Source organism: Nomia melanderi, chromosome 8 (genome assembly GCF_051020985.1).
Source record: "Nomia melanderi isolate GNS246 chromosome 8, iyNomMela1, whole genome shotgun sequence".
Lineage (NCBI taxonomy): Eukaryota > Metazoa > Arthropoda > Insecta > Hymenoptera > Halictidae > Nomia > Nomia melanderi.
In genome coordinates this window covers 16778881-16798815 of record NC_135006.1, presented here as the reverse complement: position 1 = coordinate 16798815, position 19935 = coordinate 16778881, and the positions used below count along the sequence as shown (strand labels likewise).

General features: G+C 55.0%; 1 protein-coding gene across 1 annotated transcript in view; it reads right to left on the bottom strand.

Annotated features, from left to right (window-relative positions):
* Positions 1–19935, bottom strand: part of LOC116433075 (kin of IRRE-like protein 1) — a 319687-nt gene that overhangs the window by 110548 nt on the left and 189204 nt on the right. The window contains exon 3 of the mRNA XM_076369792.1: positions 4054–4265. Coding sequence (XP_076225907.1) covers positions 4054–4265 — 212 coding nt within the window. The remainder of the gene's footprint in view (positions 1–4053; positions 4266–19935) is intronic.

Genomic DNA, 19935 nt, shown 5'->3' with positions numbered 1-19935 from the left:
AAGAAGCCAAAGGGAGACGGAGGTTAATTAAGGGAAAACTTAACGACGGGGTTTGTCCAGCCCGGTCCATTTCTATGCGCGGCTCCCTCCTCCGTCTTCCGTCGACCGACTTTTACTCGAGTTAACGCCGAAAGTTCCGCGCGGATTTTTGAAATTCTAATTCGACCGTCTAATCTACTCGGCCCCCTCCGCGTCTCGCCGTGTTCCCACCCCTGTCCGCCTCGCGATATCACTGGGCACGGGAGTACGCGCGAACCTGGGATTCCCGTAGACGCGGCGTAGTCGTAGTTGCCGCTAGAAAAACCGCGGACGCGTTCATCGTGGCACACGCTGTCAGCAGTCGAGGAAGTCGGTTGTTCTTCTTCGCTCGGTGTATAATCCAGCTAAACGAGTATCTTCTCCCGATTGCACGTCACGGGGACATTAGCGGACACGAACGATAGTGAACTCTAGAAAACCAGTGGATGTTTTTCGAACGACGATCATCGGTTTCGGGAGGAAGTCTCTGGATGGCGATGAACCTCGGCAGTCTGCCCTGGCGAACGCGCGCGCAACGCCTACCAGGCTACCTATAGAACCAGAACTAATTGTGCTGTATTTAATTAAGCCGCGGATTATTTCCTTAACGAGGGCAGATCTCTATTCTTCCTTCCGACCACTTCAGCGGCAGGCTTCGCTCCCATCTTTTGCAGTTTTCCATCTCCGTCGCGCGACGTGAGAAATGGAAACGGATCTTGGAGAGATCCGCGGTTCTCTCGCGCGACGAGCCCTCGTTTTGTTATCGCTGTTCCTCTCTCTCCCTTCCGCGGCCGCCACTCCGTTACCGGCATCATTATCACGGCGGTGTCGTCGCGGATACTCTCTTCAGCCGCGCGAAAAGCATCGGGTCGTCGATGCGCCACACACCGGGAACTTTCGGTGCATCGGTCGCTCGGTTCCGCGATTTTTCGACGGTCGTGCGCGACCACGATCGATTGTGTTCTTTTCGCGAAACCGGCTACGCCCGCGTGCCGCCATTCGGGAGATCCATTCGCCGAGCCCTTCTTCGCCTCCCTCCGATTCGTCGATGGTCTTCACGCTCCGATAATCACCGTCAACGCGCCGCTCTCGCATCCATTTCATTTCTACGCGCGCGCGAGTTCGTTACCGTCGCGGGGAAACGAGTTTCGGCGCGACGGTCTCTCGACTAGCGACGAGAGCAGCTTCCGTCTTCTACAGTATTAGAAGCCCGAGACGATTCGATTACGCAACTATCCATCGACGAACGCGAGACGAGCGGAACAGGGAAATCCGGGCTTTATAAATTCTCGATTTTCGATCGACGCCAGACCGCTCGACGCCGATTCGCTCGAACGAAAGAGCCGATGGGAATTCCATTTCCGAAAGACTCGCTGGAAGTTAATATCGCGGGTTAGCCGAACGAGTAGCCTCTCCGTCACCGATCCTCCGTTGCGAGACCGACGGTCCCCGAAACCCTCCGCGGAGAGTGACGGTTGCGAGGGGTTGTTTCGCTTCGAGGTTGAACGAGCCGGCGGAACGATAGATAGAAGACGGGAGCGGGCTCGATTTCCAGTGGCCGAAACAAAAGCTGGCTACGTCGTGCTTCCTTTCCCGCAGATCCCCGGTTCCGTTGCGTTGAAAATAACCCCGGAGGGCGAAGGGAAATGGAAACTGGATCCAGTCCGGCAGCAGCAAACTTTCCGAGTCGTTCGGGCGGGGAAGGAAGCGGTCGGGGCTCGGTCGGTCCGCGTATCGGCGGCGGGTATCATCGGCGATAGGGGGCGAGGGCGCGCGAGCGAGCGATATGAAAGAAAGGGAAATGACCGATAAAAAGGTGGACCGGCGCGGCAGGGGCGAGGCGGAAGGTCGCCGGTTACGAGGGAAAATCCAGTGAACGGACGCAATCTAGGAACTCTTGGGAACCAATCTCCTCTGATGAAAATACCTCGCTCAAAGCGGACGGTTCCCCGGCCGGGGCCAATTTCTTCCGTGACTCTTTTTTGGAGTATCGCGTGCGAGCGGGGGTAAAGGAGCAAAAGAGCGAAAGGGAGGAAGGGAAGAAGAGAGAGAGAGAGAGAGAGAGAGAGAGAGAGAGAGAGAGAGAGAGAGAGAGAGAGAGAGAGAGAGAGGAAAGGGAGGAAAAGAGAGGAAAAGAGACAGAGACAGAGAGAGAGAAAAGCGAGTTGCTTCGAAAATTTTCTCGAGCAGCGAGAGCCGAATCTCCGCTCTTCCCGCGTCCGTGGGCCGTGTAATCGTTTCTGCCGCGGCAAGTGGAAATCGGCCCGGGAACACTCTAAACACGGATATCGCGCGTTCGCCCATTCCTTTTCGCCGTTTATTACCTGCAGCGTTCCCGCGGGGCGGAGCGGCCGCGGGATTCACGCGTGGTCGAGCGCGTGCACGTACCTCTCCTCCGCGGCAAATCCGCAGGAAAGCCGAACAGATAAAGATCAAGCAATTCCAGGTTAGCCCCGAAGCTCTTCCTGGAACCTGCACTGCGACATTTATGCCGTTCTCACCCTCGGCTTACGTCTTTTCCCGCTTCTTTCGATTCCCCTGCCTGTTACCGTCGTTACCCCTTCCCCCGGCCGCGGTTCGATCCATCCTCCGGCTCCCACAGGAACGGAAGAAGCTGCGGGATTGCCGCGAAAGATGGATTCCGGTATCGGAGGATCGGGGCCAGGATTTTTCTGGTTATATTCCTGCCGCGAGCTATACTGGATATCCCGAGATTCGAACGTACTCCGGCAGCGACTGCTTTGAACAGCGTCCATGAAAGTTACAACCCTCGCGCCGCTTCGTGGGCTTTACGATCGATTCTCGCCGCGCGGAGCATCGCGACCGGCAAACCGCCGATCGGCGACCATCGCGCGTTGCAGCGTCTGCGATTTATCCCCCGGTACCGCTTATACGTTTACCCGACGAGTGGATTATACGGTGTTCCCGGCGCCGTTCGCGTTTCTTCGCCGGATTTCTCGGAGTTCCGTTTAACTAAATCGCGGCGGACAAAAACGCGAAACGCGCCGCCGCAGACGCGAGTTTCCGCCGTCCCGCGGGAGGTACGCCGAGGCGTTCCGTCGCTCGAGGAGTCTTTAACACGCGAGCACGTTCGCGGGATTATACGAAAAAGCGTAAACAACGGCAATGGAGCATCCGCGCGGCGGAGGAAGTCGTGTCGGCTCGACTCGCGTCGCGTCGCGTCGCGTCGCGTCGAACAAAGACGGAGCACGGGTTACTCGTCTTCGATTGGCTCATGCATTTTTCAACAGTCGCCGTTTGTTTGATCAGACTTAGAGTCCGCTGAGAACTGCACTTTTCGCTCGACCTCGGCAGACGGGGGCGGCGCGAAGGGACGGAAAGAGGCGAGACACGCGAGAGAGTCTGGCGAGGCGAGAGTGTGTTTGCCAGCGCGTTCCGTTGAAACGCGAGAAAGGCTGTTCCAGCGGCGGCATGCTAACGCGTTACCAAAGAGATCCCGCCTCGGCCTCTCCGTTCGGCAGCGAACTATCCGTCCTAACGTTTGCTCTCATCCTCGAAAACGAAGAAACACACTTTCCCCGGACGCGCCGCGGCAACTTCCGACCGTTGATCGATTTTTCCCGAGCCGCCCACCCTCGCGCCGCGGCCCCCGAAGAGGCTAATACGCCGTTCGAGGGTCCTTTTCAGCGAGCCGCTAAATTTGTTTGACACCAGAAATTACGCCGCGCCTTTTCAGGGGCTCATAAAAGCGCCGCTTTGATCTTGATTAAACTCTTCCACCGCTCGCCGCTTGTTCTACCGTCGAAAGGGAGAGGGACGCGAGCGCGCGGCGAGCGGGCAATCGACGATCGACGGCCGCTTCTCAGACCGACGGCGCATCGTCTCCAACGGAGAATACGTCGAGGCGAGAGCTGCTTTTACGTTCAACGAGATCCTGCGGCGTTTCCGGCCGATCTCTCGTTCTTTGCTTCACGACACACCCGTTCGCTCCGATAAAAAGTCCGATGCTCTTGTTGTCGCTGTAGATACATTTACATTCGACGCGTGTTATTATCATCGACATGGGAAACTCACCGATCACGGTCAGGTTGTAGCGAAAGCTGCGCGTCTGGCCTTTCCGGAAGTCGACCCTGCACCGGTAGGTGGCCGCGTCATGCCTCTTGATGTCCTCGATCACCAGGACCGCCGGGTTCGGGAACGACGTCCTGAAATACGCCCTCGGGCCGAACACCCCGGAGTCGGAGGAGTGCTGCGCCTTGTTCACCGGTTTTTCCCTGGCGTCGATGCTGCAACAGAAGAACGGAAGCGCGCGTTATCGAGGGTGATTCAGCGAACGGACCGGAACAGACGTTTATCCGCCGGCGACCGTCGTTCAATCGGGCCGACCCGCCAATCGGGGAACAATAACAGTCCGCGCGTCGGGAGGTTGTTTCGTATCCGGTTAACGCAATATAAATGTAATTTGCCGTTTAGCAGAGATTCGCGGGGAGCGGCGGCGGGCCCGGTAATATTTGCTAAATAGGATGGTTTTGCGTTTGTAAATGTAATGAACGTTATTACGCGTGCACGCATCCGGCCTCCAATCGGACGCGATCGATGCCGTTCCAATCGCGACTCATCCGGCTTTAATCCGCCGGCTAATAAAAATATAAAGAGCGCCGGGGAAACTTTATCATTTAATCGGTCTACCCAGCGGCCGGGGGATTCCCCGCCGTTTCCTCGCGGAGGCACGTTCGACGAGAGCCAGCCCAGGGGAGAAAGAGTTCCGGAGGGAGGACGGAAAGAGATACTCGATACCATTGTTCGCATTCCCGGCGACTTCCGCGGAAACTTCTTGCTCTCCCCGCTTTGTCTTTGTCGTTCCCGTTCCCCGCTCTGGCCAGGACCCGCTTTTTTTCTTCGACCGGGCGCCCGACTTGCGCCGGGAATCCCAAGAATTCGGGGAACGGGCCGCGGTATTCGATATGTATGTAGGAGACGATCGCAATTTCCGGCCAATGAAATTCGAGTGGAGCGCGGAGGTTTCATTGCGAGGGACACAGAGAGGGAAAAGGGCGGCGGAGGAGGGGGAGGAGGAGGAGGAGTAGGAGGAGGAGGAACTACCCGAAAAACTCTCTTTCATCGCGATCCATCGAGTCGCGGGAGCCGGGCGCGGACCTCGGGTCACGGCTGTGTTCGTGCTCGCCCGCCGGAGAATATAATTATTTCGAATCGATGGAATAATTATTGCACAGAACTGGAGTGCAACGAGCGAATGGGCCGAGATAACGCAATTGAATCGCGGCCCTGTTATCCGATATTTTGCGCGCGGATACATTTCGTTTCCGATTCGAAGAAAAACTACCTCTGCGCCATCACGGTCCTCGCTCGCCGATTACACTCGAAACTAACGGACTCGCCGCGAAACTGCGAGATTACTAGCGATCGCGCTCGTAAACTCTGTCGCGAGCTGTCCGTCGACGGACTAGAAAATAGAGTCTCTATTCTCGACGAGTGTTTATCTTCTGTATATTTCTAGAGTCTATTCTCGAGGGAGATACTTAAAAAATCCGGAAATTGGAAGACCGGCGAAATTCGTTTACGTATTCAAACGTAAAAATAGAGACCGGCGATACGAGCGGAATTAAATCTTCCGCAGACTTCCGGCCAGGAGTCTTCAGTTCCGAGGAACGAATTAATTGTTGATTCGGAAAAACGCGGCCAATGGGGATATTCCCCGTCTCGCGAGCGCATCATTTTTTAGCGAGGCCGGATCGATGGAATTTTTCCGGACAGCGGCGCCTACAAGGCGGATCGCGGAATAAATGATGGAAGACGGAAGACGATAGGGGATATAGGACAGCTAAAACGACGGAGATTGATGAACTCGGGACGCCGCGGGTCGCGTACCGCCGCGGGATTAAAACGCGGCTAAAATTCTCGCGCGTCCTTGCAGTTCCTTACGAGCGGAAAAAAAGGGAAAATGGGTGGAAAGGCGAGAAAAAAGGGGAAATTATGACGTCTCGTCGTTAATTCACCCTGGAAAATTTACAATCCCGCGCCGCGGGGCGTGCAGCAGGCGCGAGCGGGCGGGCGGGCGCGCGCTGCCGCTGCCCCGTTACCCGGCGACTTTTTATTCAAATTTTATTCGCGAACGCGTCGCGCTCGACGCGCTAGACGGTTCTAGTTCCGAACGAAATCCTGCAATTACGCCGGTTAGTTGCCGGGCTGCCGGCGCAGCTTCGTCTTGAAAATTCAATGAAACTTTCAAATACTTGCGTGAAGCGACGTTAATAACACCCCGCGGCCGGGGAAAATTCTCTGCCGCTTCTGTGATATTCATTAACGGATACCGTCGCTAAAAACGTCTGGATCGGTGCTCGTGTTATAGCCCGGGCGATAAAAAACTAACAGAGAGGAAAGGAGGGCAAACAGGAAGGGAGAGAGTGTGAGAATGAGAAGAGAGAGCTAGAGAGAGAGAGAGAGAGAGGAAGAAGGAAAAGGGAGAAAAAGGGTAATGTCAAGTGAAATATTGTTATGGAACGAAGGTTTAATGCGCCATAATTATGTAGCATTAGCTTCCACCATATAATGTGGTCCGGCGTAATTACGTGCTCTCGCGATTCTTCGTATTTACGACGCGGCCGTCTTGACGGTCCATAAAGTTAACCGAAGTCCCGTGGATCCGGCTCACCCTCGGCTCCACCCCCTTAGCTGCGTCCCCGGTGCTCACGTCCGGGCTTTTCGCCCGATCGACGCCGGAACAGATGGATAATTGAAAAGGAAAGGAGTTCGATTTCCTCGCGTCCCCCCGATCTTCGTGCCGTACGAAGGGAACAGTCGGGGAAACGTCGATCCGGCTTTGTTCGAGCGAACGAATCGCGAGAGATTTAAAAAGTTGCCCCGTCACGGGGGGCGAAAGTTTTGCGCGAACGCGGTCGAGCAATGGCGAGCGCGGGCGAGCGCGGGCGAGCGCGGGCGAGCGTGCGCGAATGAAGGCCGCGGGCAGGCTTCGTCGCGAAACTTGGGATTACAGAACGTCGATGTTTAAATCTCGGAATCCGATTCAACGATGTTCATTGATTGTCGGCAACTATTCGCCGGTACTCCCTCGGGTTTCACGAGGAAACGGAACGATGCGGAACGAAACGAAACGGAACAAATGGAATCGCTTGAACCGTGACTGAAGGGGGCGGACCGGCGTCAACGGCCGCTCGAATGTAGAACGGAAGAAACAAATGTCCGTAGAACTGTCGCGGCGCTCCCCCGAGACCGCGGTTATTTGCATCAACATCGATTCCGCGTGTACAACCGAGGAAAGTAGGTATAGACGCGCGCCTCGGCTCGCTCCCCGGCGAAATGATGAACATTTCGCCGGGAAACGCGGGGCTTCCTTGAAATATTTTAATGGGCTATCGCGGATTTCTTTAGGAATTATTATTTTATCCGGCGTCGCGTGGTCGATAAACCTCCGCGGCCGGGATTCCTAACTCAGAAACCGTCTGGAACGCGCGCGCGGTACGTGCATGCGTTATAAATATCTAAACGCGAACGTTTCCGCGACAAATCCACTCGCTGCTTGTCGCGAGCACTTTTTCCCCTTCAGGAAATTCTGGCAAAGCCGCGGCAACGTTTCCATCGGCCCACTCTATTCCCCGTTCCTCCGTCGCGTCGGGCCGAGAGGATTTTCCCGATCGCGTGGACGCCGCTGATAGACGGGGGATGAGGCGAGCCGCCGAGCCGAGAGAGGAATAAGACGGAGCCGGCGGCCGACGTTCGTCGCGATTATTTAGAAACACAACGGAGACTCGATAATCCGTGTTCCTGGTAATTCGAGCCTGTTCCTTTCCCCGCGCCGCCCGGATTATCGAGACTTCCGCGCGCCGTCGAAGCTGTTGCACCCCGTTCGACGCAATAAGGAACCGCGTATCTTTCTTTCTCAGGCTCGCCGAGTCGACACGGACCCCCACCCGCGGCCCGGGATCTCCCAGGCGGACTGCTCGATCCTCGTCGAAGCGGCACGTCGGGTAATACGGAATCGATGTCTGTTTTATGAAACGTTTTATCTCGCCGCGCAGCCCGCCTTCTTCAATATTTCGCCTCGTTCTCGCCGCACCACCTTCGCGACCTCTTCCCTCTCGATTCTTTCTCGATCCGCTTGGCCCCTCTCGACCCCTCCCCGTCTTCTCGACCGCCAACTACTCGACCCCTCTTAGCCTGTGTTCTTTCCTCGCCGTAACACGCCAGCCAGCGTTCCCGCCCTCGTAAAAATGCTGCGCGGCCTCCGGCTAAAGGGTAAATAGCGACGGCATATATTTATGCGGCACGGGCCGCGAGGCTCGCTGTCCGTGGCCGTTTTACGAGAACCCTTCCCGAGGTTTCTCCTCGTTAGTTAATCCCTCGGCGTGCAGTGACGAGACTGACTTCGATCGTTTGCGTGTTACGGGGCATCTTTACGATGGACGCGAAAACCCGACTGCACGGGAGACAAGGGAAGGTAAAAGAGAATTAATGTGATTCGATACAGGAAAATCGTAAGGTTTGACGTTCGATATTCAGCTTTGCATAATGCAACGGTGCGCGAAACACTGAAACGAAATAGCTTCGCCGTTCGCGATCTCCTCGGGAAACGTTGAATATTTCTACGAAAGAACGTTCGAGCGCGAAGGGTTGGTAATTAAGAGTCATTGTCGCTTCGGTTCCGGAGCAGTTCTCGCCCTGTAGATCTCGCGATCGCGTCGCTCCGGGCACCGTACTTCGCCGAGCTGACTTGTACGGCGAGGTGTTGAGTTCCCGCGACGACTTCGCGGCACAGATTGCTCCGGTTACCGGGCGACAACGAACGGACCGACGATCGAACGGACGAACGAGCGAACGAAAGGAGGAACGAAACAACGTTTCCCGCGTAACAGAGTTATCAATCGGTCGGCGAACACCGGCCGGCTCGGTCGGATTTTTAATTCAACGGCTCGCTTTAAACGGAACCGCGCCGCGTTGCGTTTTATCGGTTCGTTTTTCTCCGGCGGCCGTTCGAACCGTCGTTATTCGAGCGTCCGCGTCGAATCGCGGTCGAACGTCCGGCGAGTATTTTCCTCCGAGACCCGACTTCCCGTCAATTACGATCCTTCCGGTGAGAAGGGGGAGGGAACGCGCGCGAATGACCGATGTTTCGCCCGGCGAGACTCTGTATTACGATAAGCAATATCGCGCTGGCGCGGTATAAAGGCCGGTTTTATCTTTATTGTACGCAAGCCATTCGTTCGCGGCCTCACGTGCAGCTGTCGCGGATTCGACGGAGGCGAAAGACCGCGGGAACTTTTACGAACGTTCGTTTGTGCGCGACGCAAGACAATTTTTTTTCTTCTCGCGAATGTAGCCCAGACGAGACAAAAGATTGGACACGCTCTAGATGATCGCGAGGAACGCGTGAACGACGATCTTCCCCCGTCCTTTCAGCCGGCCGTGTCGTTACTCCTCCCTTTTTAAGTATTTTGCCCCATTTACGACGTTGCTTTCCATCCGCGGCGCTATAGCGGCGCGTTCCTTTTCCGTCCTTTTACCTCGCGGTTCCCGCGCGTACTCCTCGTAAAAATGATGCACGTCCTCCGGGCAAAGGATAAATAGCGGCGAAATAAATGGAGACCATCCACCATTTACTCTGCCTCGGCGTTTCCTTCGAGAATATTGTACGTCTGTTTATTTATGGCCACGCTAATTTCCCAACGTTCTCGTGCGGTCGTCCCCCGTCCGCGGCCGACGTCTTCGAGGGTTTATAAATTTATACGCGCGCCCGGCCTCCGCCGGCGTCGCCGGACGCGTCCCCGAGCCACGGACTTTCCCTGCTTTCTCCGTCTCGCGCCGCCTCCCTTCCATTTACGAGCAACATTTTTCTATTCCGACCGGTCGCGAACAACGTCCCGTCTACGTTAAAGCCGCCCGGAATATTTCCTGCCTCGACAGACGAGAGAGAGAGAGAGGGATCGCGTTCGATAATTGCAAACTGACATTGCTAAGCTGTTCCTCCGAACCCGCGGATCTGGCTTTGGTAAACCTTAATCTAACGTCTTGCCGTTTCTTTCGAAACTGTCGTCTTTAAAGCTGTATTGTCTTTCACGATTATCCAGGAAAAGGGACGAGTTATATATTCTATGAAATATTCACGAGAGGAAGATACGCAGCAAGCAAATCGAATTACTATAATTCACTCAATTGAACGACGATCATTCGCAAACATTTCTATATTATAAATAATGATACCCGTTGCGGTGACATTCGGTATGATGAACGTGCAATGATAATAATTCAGTCAAATCATTTAACATTGTATTTTCTCCATTTTGTGTATTTTGCTCTACGAAATCGTGCGGCGTTCAACCCGTTAAATACGTGACTTTCCTCGGTCGATCCTCTACGAAGAACAGATCTCAGAAAAAAAGGAAAGATATGGATTCAACGAGAAGAACCGAGGAGAGGAGAGCTAAGATGCTAGAATTTACTGACTAGAGATTCGAATTTGGTTCCAGAAAGACACTCGATGTGTCACGAGGCAAAGGGTTAAACTCCCAAGTTCCTTCGGTGATCCCCGTGAACCACGAAAGACTTTGAGCGCCTTCGGGGATCTCGAGGATCCTTGGCCGGTCAACGGCGAAAGCCGGGCTAAATCGCCCCGTGGCCGTACGTAAAACACGGAGATCCTTTAGCGTCCGATAATATCGCAACGGTCGCGAACGGGCGATTAGAGCGGCGAATAGGCGGCTTCCGGTCCGTTAACCGCGCCGCGGCCCTTTGTTTTCTCCGTCTCTGCCCGGCCCGATCATTTTTTATCCTGGAACTCGGTCGCGTAAAAATGACAAACGGAACCTCGGCGATGGATAAACAACGCGGGGACGCTGGCACGCGTGCGCTCGTTTCGCCGGGGCTTGTCAGGGGACAGAGGACTACGGTAAACGGATTGTAAGATGCTTGTTGGATCACTGAAATCGTTACTCTTGGGAACGTTCCATCAGAGTGACCTACTTTGGATTTCTCTTTCCGCGATTCTTGCCGAGACACGCGGATTTTTCGAGCAAGTTCGCGGAGAAATTAATCTGCTAATGCGCGTTCTACAGTACGAATCGAAAGTTTGATACTTTTGCTGTTCTCGCGAGACAATTAACGCGTTGAACGCCGGCTAAATTTCAGCTACTAAAAACGCGAGCGTCGGTGATTATATCGATAGTTTTAAACATCGATTAAACGAAAGTTTCCAACTTACGGAGGAGAATAAGGAATTCGATTTTGCAAATTTTACTGGATTTGTGTTATACATGTGAAAAATGTTACACGAAGGAGCTGAATTGTTTCAATTCGTGATCTGAGTCACGGGCGTTCAAAGATACTGCTCCAGATCCATGCTACGATATAATTCTCAAGCTACAGACCGTCGCGTCGAGGTGTCATCGGACTCACTGATAATTCCCTAAGTGGAAACGATTGTACACCGGAACTCTCTTTAACCGAACGAGAAACTACACGGCCCGCGACCGCGCGTTGTTTGTCCCGCCGCCTACTTGAAACTCTCGCGCGGATCGGCGAGTGTAACCGCGAAAACCGAAGTTCGCGCGACAGTCCGTCTCCGTTGAGCGCGCTGGCGGCACAACTTTCCATTCATTCCGGTGCGACGCGAACGGGAATTCCGTGTCTAATCGGCCCCGTATCCGGCGGACAGCTTCAAAAAGCCGTCGGAAGCTCGCGGATCGAAGTTGCGGTTCGACGAACGAAAGAACGAGGCGGAATGTAGATGGATTCGCGACGGCGAGGGGCGAACGCGGCCCGTAATAACCGAGGTAGCGGCACGCCCGTGTAACGAGCTCCGGTTACGAGCGCAAAAATCGGGGCAGGGAGATTTAAGCGCGCCGATACCGGCGAACGACGCCGAATCGGGTTAAAGTTCCGGGTCGCGGGAAGTTCGACGTTAATGCGACACGACGTGGCAGCAGGCTGTCGCAGGGAGCAGCGAGTTCGCGCCTCTTATAGGAGCACCGTATCCTCCGTAAGCGCAGCTTTCCGCGACGTAAAACCGTCGGGACAACCGACGGAACGAACGTTTCACGGTCCTCGAATTAATTTTCGTCGGGCACGGATCGCCGGAGCTTTTCATGGCGCTCGAAACTTCCCGACCGACTACCGGTCGGGATTAAAAAGCGATCGTAAAAGACGATCGCGCAGCTGCGTCCGGCGCGGGTTCGCCGTTTCGAGATTACGGTTCCGAACCCCACGTACATCCTGTTCGGCCGGCAGAGCACTGCCGGGAAAGAAGAACGCCGCAGTCGATAGATCTTCGGAGAACGTGAACGGATCCATCCACGCCCCCGCCTCTCCCACCTTTTCTTTTTCCGCTCGACGTTATCGCGAGTCCGCCGAAGGGGAAAGAGCGGTCCGCCGAGGGCCGGGACGACAGGAGCGTTCGTTTGCGCGCGTTAAACCGCCTGCCCGACGATTGCTATTTGTTTTCGCGTTCGTGCTGTCGCCGGCAATGAGTCCCGTCCGAATGGAACCCGGTTTCGCCGAATATTTCCGGGGCTGGGCACGTGCGTCAGTAGTCCGGTCGACGGATAACGCGACGGATTTCAGTGGAAATAACGACAAGCAGTCGGGCATATCGGAACGGGATAGTTGCGGTTGACGCTATCGCGATGCGCCATTGCCGGCCCACTGCTCTCTCCTTTCTCTACCTTCAACCCTGAACCCCTTGCACTTGACAATTTGTTATTAAAAATAATCAACGTTCTTTCGCGAGATGCGGACGATGCGCTCGGAGACGATAAGTCGCACGCGAATCGAACGAAACTGTTTCGTCCCGATATTTCGCGTCGTACAATGTTGCATATTAAATATCCGATTTTGTAAGATTGCCTTCTGTTCCTTCCTCTTTCCTATGTAAATCGGAAGATTATGGAATCTCGTGCTGCCTCGAGCGATATTTTCTTTTCCGTCGCCCAGAGAAGCTACTTTGTGAACATCCTTTCCTAATTCTATCCGTATCAGAAGGGAATGCGATGCTCGAACGAATGTTCCCGACAAATTAGCCGATACACCGAGCAAACACGCGCCTTCGGGGCCCCTTAAGCGCGTAATTAAGATCGCGCCGCGTCGAAGTTTCGACTGACGGCTCGCGAGGCGGCGAATCGGCGACACACATGTTCATCCAGCGGTATTTTACGCGGCACCGTTTAACGCTTCGTCGCGTCGCGGGGAAACAACGATACGAGCGGCACGTGGCGCGAAGCGCTTTCTCCTTTCTCGTCAGCTATCTCGCGGAAGTTCCGTGCCGGCGCGCGTTCCATTACACGAAAAACCGTGCTCGTCGCGAGCGACTCGGCGCGCGGGAGCTTCGCAAATTGAATCTGCAGCTGTTCCGGCCGGAGAAAAGCTCGACGACACTCGGGAAATACGGGTTTGTCCTTTGACGAGCGCATCGATGAGGTAAGCGCGAAAGCAATGCTTCTCCGGCGTTACGATGACAGGTATTTTGTCTCGCGACGCTCGTAGATGCGTATCGGTTATCTCCCGACGCGCCCAACTCCGTCCCTCGCGTTTGTCCCTTACACTCCCGCTGTCTCGCGGAGACCAAAGCCTGAACGTACGTCGCTGCCTTCCGGTTCCCGGGGGAACTCGTAAAATATTTATCGCCAGCCGCCTTTCGATAAACCGGTGCTTCGAGCGGCGTCGCGAGCACGCGTTTCCGTCCTGTATGGTCGCGTTAACTCCAAATGCGAATAATTTTCCTATCTCGCAAAGTACTCTGTATTTCCGATTCTCGAATTTTCCCCTCCTTTCCTCTATCTTTCCGCGTCGACGTTCTCGAAGAAAGAAAATCTACGGGGTATCCCGAAGGTCGCGCACGAGAATATTTACAAGTCCGAACGGTTCGACCGGCGTCGGTTTCCCATGCGATCGCGAGCGGAATCTCGACCTCGATCTCCCGGCGATCGTTTTCTAAGAAGCTCGCGGTGTTCCGCGGCGCTCGATAACAGTGGTTGTCCTCGCGGGGCGGGCCAGAGCCCGATGAACGCGGGTCGATGGCAACATTCAATATTTCCAGGGTGATAGCCGAGCACGGGGTGGCGATGGTAATGCGGAGCAATTCGGCCGCTTGGGGCCCGTGTTAATATTTAGGGTTACTGCCCGCGAACACGCCAGCCGGAGTGCATCACGCACTTCCATGCAATTCCGGGCCGATCGCCGCGTCGTAACTTTTTCGGGCTTTCAGCCGTTCCCGAAATTATCGACCGGCGGACAGGGCAGGGCAGGGCCGGACCGGGCGAGACGACGGGGAACTTTTAAATGGGAAATTTATCGGTTTCCGCGATCCGCGGGCCGGGCAGATTGCGACGGGTACTTTATCGAAGGGCGACGACGGTTTTAAATGCACCGGCGCTCCTGTTTGCGCTTCGGTCCGGCCGTCCGCCTCTCTGTCCGGGGTCGAGGAGGTCGCGACGACGATCGCGGGGCCAGCGGTGGAGCGTTCGCAGCGGATCCGACGCGATGACTCGGCGGTTCGCGTCGAAATTCGACGAGCCTGTCGAAAACCGAGGGTCCGGCTAATATATCACCTTTTTTTTCCGCCGCCGCGCCGGTGGCCCGGTACCGTCGCGGACCTTTGTTTTCGCGGCTAAACATTGTTATGCAGATGGGACCAGACGGCATTGTTGTTCGGCTAGACCCCGCCGCGCAGCCGTGAAGCTATTCTCATGATAATTTTCGGGGATTATTTTTCGTAATTTCTCATGGAATACGTTGAACATCCCTTTCGCCGTTTCCTACGGTCGCTTTTGGGAAGCAAAAAAAAAATTGCACGAGCGCGGCGCGGGCGGCAAGGAAAAAAGAGAAACGAGCCTCCTCCTCCTCCACCGGGACACCAGCCCACGGTCACGTTTTTATGTCTCCGCTGAGTCCCGGGCTTTAATTTATTTACCAAAAACAGCCTTATGTTCGTTAGCCGCGGATGAAGTCGTGCGCTCGGCGAGATACTGTGGCGGCTTTAAGACGATCGGCGTCGGATAAGTACGCTCAGCGGTAAGTAGACGACGAGCGTAACGCAAGGAAAGCGTTCTGCGAATTTCATTGGCAAAGCGCTGGAATAATCGTTTAAAAATATACGAAACCTTCAGCGGATGAAGCTAAATTACTTGTCGGTTGCTTAATTAATATAAAAAAAGGAAACTACGCACTGATATCTTGCCGTTCGAGTAATCGAATCGTTCGTCCACGACTTAGTCTTCTAAACGCGAAACTTTCGTCTCGCCGAAATGTAGACATTCGTCCGCAGAGTTAATCGCACGCGATTCGATCGAATTTTCCCGTCGTTTATCCTGCGAAGCTAATCACTTCGGCGATCGGATGATTCGATTATTTCTATTGATCTCCGTGACGAAGGAATAAGCTACACGGCCATTGCACACCGTTCAAGGTTCACACGGCGGCGAACGGAGTTTCACGCGGTCTCGCGTCAGTAATCGGATTCTCGGCGCGTGCTCGTCCGATTAGACGCACAGCGCTAATAGCCTGGCGCTCGCGCGGCCGGGCACGACGAAGGCAAATAACGCGGCTCTCTGCGGCGCTGGCGCGTTGTTTTCCGAAGACTTTAAATTTCACAGTGCTCCCCTGCGGCCTCCGCGCTGTCGAGCCTCCCCTGCGCCGCCGCGCCGCCGGTCGAACCCTTTCAACGATTCAAGCCCTCTCGGAGGTTAAACGGCCGAAATTGCTCGAGCCGGGAACGAAGCGTTGTTGTACAACTACGACGCGACGCGTCACTATATTAAAACCTATTTACATGCGGGCTGCCGGGGAACGGCCGCCGCGCGCACCAATTCGCTCAAATTGTGTTCCAGCCTCGGGAGAATTTTACCGTTGCGTAACCGAAGTCCCGAATTGAAATCTATGCTCGCCGAGCCCGCCTCCGTCCCGGGGAGCGCAAACTTATCGGCTCGCTGGGAAATCACGCGACACCCGCACCGTTGCCCGCTACGCCCCGCAAACTTTCTTTTCCCCGTCACGGGACTGAAACGTGTTTTCCCGGTGATTCTTCGACGCTTCGCGACCGCTGCTCGTCTCGTCGCACGAAATTGTGTTACATAAACAACGATCCCGGACAGTTCCCTCTACGAGAATCGCCGGAATGCTTACAAACGTAGCTGCAACGCTTCGGAACGTGTTCCAAGCGATACAAAGGAACGCGGCGAACAAAGTAATCGAAGATGAAATAGATAAAACGGTTAACCGTGAAACAAGACTGTTTAACCTAATCGATACACGAGGAGATTAACACCCTCGTCGAGCAGCGGACGCGTTAAAACGTCGTTGCGAATATGAACGCTTAACCGGAAATCAGAGGCACGTCCTCCTGATAGCGACGAAACGGGTACTCGAGCCGTGATCTCGCTCGATCAGCCGCGTAACCCGCCACGAGCGATCTAAGAGGTTGTTCGCGGGCTGGGAAGATGCGACGCGTGTTCCATGCAGCTCGCTTCGTGCCCGATTAAAGGGACCGTGGCCGTAATTCGGGAGGAGAGGAGCACGGCGCGCGATAACACAGACGCTAAATTCGAGGATATGCTCCCCCGACGTGTGCCATCGACCGTTTACGTCCAGTATTATCGCATTACGCGCGACGTATTCCGGGAAGGTCTCCTCGCGCGCCGGCCGAGCGCTCCTCGTTCCCCGGCCGTTCCGTTCCGTTCGGCAACCTCCGTCGCCCTTTTTCCCGAGGCGGGTCGGCGTGTTTCTCGAAAAATTCCGAGCGTGCGTGACGCGCGAGAGGCAGCTCGGTCGTTCCCGCGGAAGTTACGGGGCCGACGAGCGGAGGAAAGAGCTGCAGGTGCAACGACAATACGAGGAAAGTTCTCGAGTTCGCTCGGGGCTCGATTAAAGGGGCCTCCTCCCGCCGGCGCCTCCGCGCAGACACGGTCGAAGGAAGCCCGGGAACGTGATAACAGAGACGTTTGACCGCGCCGCGTTCCGCCGGCGATCGATGCGGTTAATAATAATACGTTCGCGGAACGTACGGCTGCCCCGCGGAACCGCGCTGCGAGAGGGAAAAGCCGCGAGAGGCGCGGCTTGTACCTGTGAAGTATCGCGCGAGATAACGAGCGTTCTTATTAAACTTAATCCCGAGTATTTTTACAAAATTACCCGGCGCGAGCGCTGCCTCGCGGGGAGCTAAAGCTTTTTCGGAATTAGACCCGGCCGCGCATCGGGAACGAATAATACGATAACGGATTACAATAACTCGCGCGGCGCGCTCCTCTCCTCCCGCTACCCCGCGCTCGCGGATCCACGGCTGAACCGGAGCCGACCGCGCCCGGGAGCCGCTTCAGCTCTGCCAGCTCCGAAAATAAGAGCGTCGTGTATTTTCATCCGGGTATCCGAGTTCTTCGGAAATAATTGCGCTCGTTACGGTCGGAGCGTGTCCCATTATCTCGCGCGTGTACCGCGCGGAGCCGGCATGTAAGTCGTCGCGAATAGATTCCGCGGGACTCGAGCTTATTTACATGCAAATGTAAAAATGCCGTGCCGGCCGCGGCGCCGGCTCATTCTTGCGCGGAGTCTGCCACCCCGGAGGAACGTCGTTCCAACCGGCGGAGCGGGTTCCGAGGAAACGCCGAGAGGATCCGGCGGTGCCGGCCGGATGGAAGCGAAACAGGTGCGCGCCGGGGAACAAGCGGTAACGAGAATCGATAATGGGGCTCGAACGAAATCGCGGCTTCCACGGGATCCGAGCCGCTCTCTGCCGCGGCCTTCAGCGACCTCGCGTCGCCGGGTTTGACTCCTATCAGTCCGCCCCGGACGCGATTCCAATCGAAAAGAGAGAAATTGGACAACGATGCCTCGAACGAGATTCTTTTGATGCCGTGATTCGTTCTTTGAGCGCGCGGGCCGCCCCGAAACCGCCGCGATACGCGATTGCGTTCCGAGACGCCTGACGGTCGGAGCCTCCGCGAGCCGCTGGATCGCGCCTCGATAAAGGGCGGCCGCGTCGAGGCGCTTTTACGCTCGATAGGCTCGCGAAGAATTAATCCGCGGTTCGCGAGGCTGGAATAATTCACGGGGCGAAACTATGCGCGTTATTCGTTGGAACGCGTTGCCGTTACACGAGCCTCGATGCACGAGCGTTCGCGCCCTCCGTTGTGTGGGACGCGCGGATGCGCTTCGACGAGACGGAAATGCGGGTGTGTTCGTAACGAGGCTAAAGAAGCGTAATTATAGTAATTAGACGGCGAAGTCCGTGGCTTTGTGCCGGACAAATGTGTAAAATATAAAGTAGAATGACGGTTCTAAGGAGGTAAGAAGGTTGTCAGTTTGCTTTACACGGAAATCTCCTGTGCGGCTAATAATAAAGAAGTACGCATTAGCGGCAGATCGCGCCGCGTCCTTGCGTTCTCTTATAATCCGCCATTGCTCTAAATTCTCTCTATATTCCTTTTACATCTCCTGCTCTGCACGCGCTTCTGACGTCAGCTCGCTACACCGTCGAATATCCCTTGGAAGGTTCCTTTTCATGAAACATCGGCGAGAAACTATGGGAAAACGGCGACAACGCTCGAGACGAGTCGGAACGCGTGTGCGATTATCATCGATGCGCCCCGGAGACGATCCGTGGAAATACTTTCGCAGGAATCAAAGGGCGGAACGAATTTACCCTGACGGCGGGATGTATCCGAGCAATTGGATTCGGATTTATGCACGGATTGATCGAGCAACGAAACGAACGCTGTTAGGGAAGAAGCGGATACGCGCGCGTAAAAGTCGATGAAAATCGATGGAGCGGGGTCAGCCGAGACTCCGGGATTAAAGAGTGCTTTTTAAAAGCTCCACCCAGCTCGCCCCATCCCGCCCCGTCCCGACCCGTCCCGACCCGTCCCGTCCCGTCCCGTCCCGTCCTGCTCCGTCCCGTCAAACGTTTTTACATTCCACTGCTTTACGTTGAATAATTCGGCCTTAATGTATTCGCGTGGAACGACACGCGCGACATACCTGCCGGTAAGTGTGTCCGACGTTGTCGGAAATTGACCATTCCGAACGGGAATTAAATTATTATGACGATTCGGAGCAGCGGCAGGCTCGCCGGCGCGCGAGCACGATTCCTCGCTCGTCGCGATTAACTATTCGCTCTATCGATTCCACGATAAAACGCGCGCGCCGATAGTAAAACGAGTCGAGCTTCCGTTCCCGGCGATCGTCTCGCGCTTCGAGATACGATACTGTAATATCCTGCGCTTTTAACCCTTCGCGACCCGCGCTGGGTCACGCTCGATTCAATTTCGTTCCAATAGCTCCGCGACTCGCCAATTTTTGTTTTAATAACTCGTAACATCGCAATCGTATCGTACGTGGGAATAATTTCACTGTTCGTCGGATGCTTTCGAGCTACGCTCGAGAGTTAAGCAGCTTTTACAGCTGTACAACATGTTCGTTGTAACACTGATCGCGTATAAAATCATCTCCCACTAATCAATCACCGCGACACCGTCGTCGAAAGAGAGATACCTGGATCCGGACAAACCCGGGAAGTACCTTTGGCAATCTACCAGCGAAACGGTCCTCGACGAGACCCGGAAACGGTATAAACAGCATCGATCCGACGGATGCCAGCCAGGAAGAGGAATCCAGCAACGCCATTGGTCTTGTTTCGCGTCTCTCCAGCGAGATCACAGGGTTAGATCGCGGGAGAAGCATAAAGCGTATTGAATCGGTCGGCTCGATTCGATAGCGCAGCTCTAAATCGCGTCGCGAATACGATTTTCTTCGGGATTCGGAAGCGTCGCGACCGTATGGGAAATGCAGTGGATCGGAATCGGAAAAATACCTGGAACATTGATATTTCTGTTGTTTTTGTATCAATAACTACGATATAACCTCTTCCCGGGGTTTTAAGCATCGCTGTACATTTAAGAGCGAATACACCAAGTTCATTCGTTCTCCATCAATGCCGAGAAT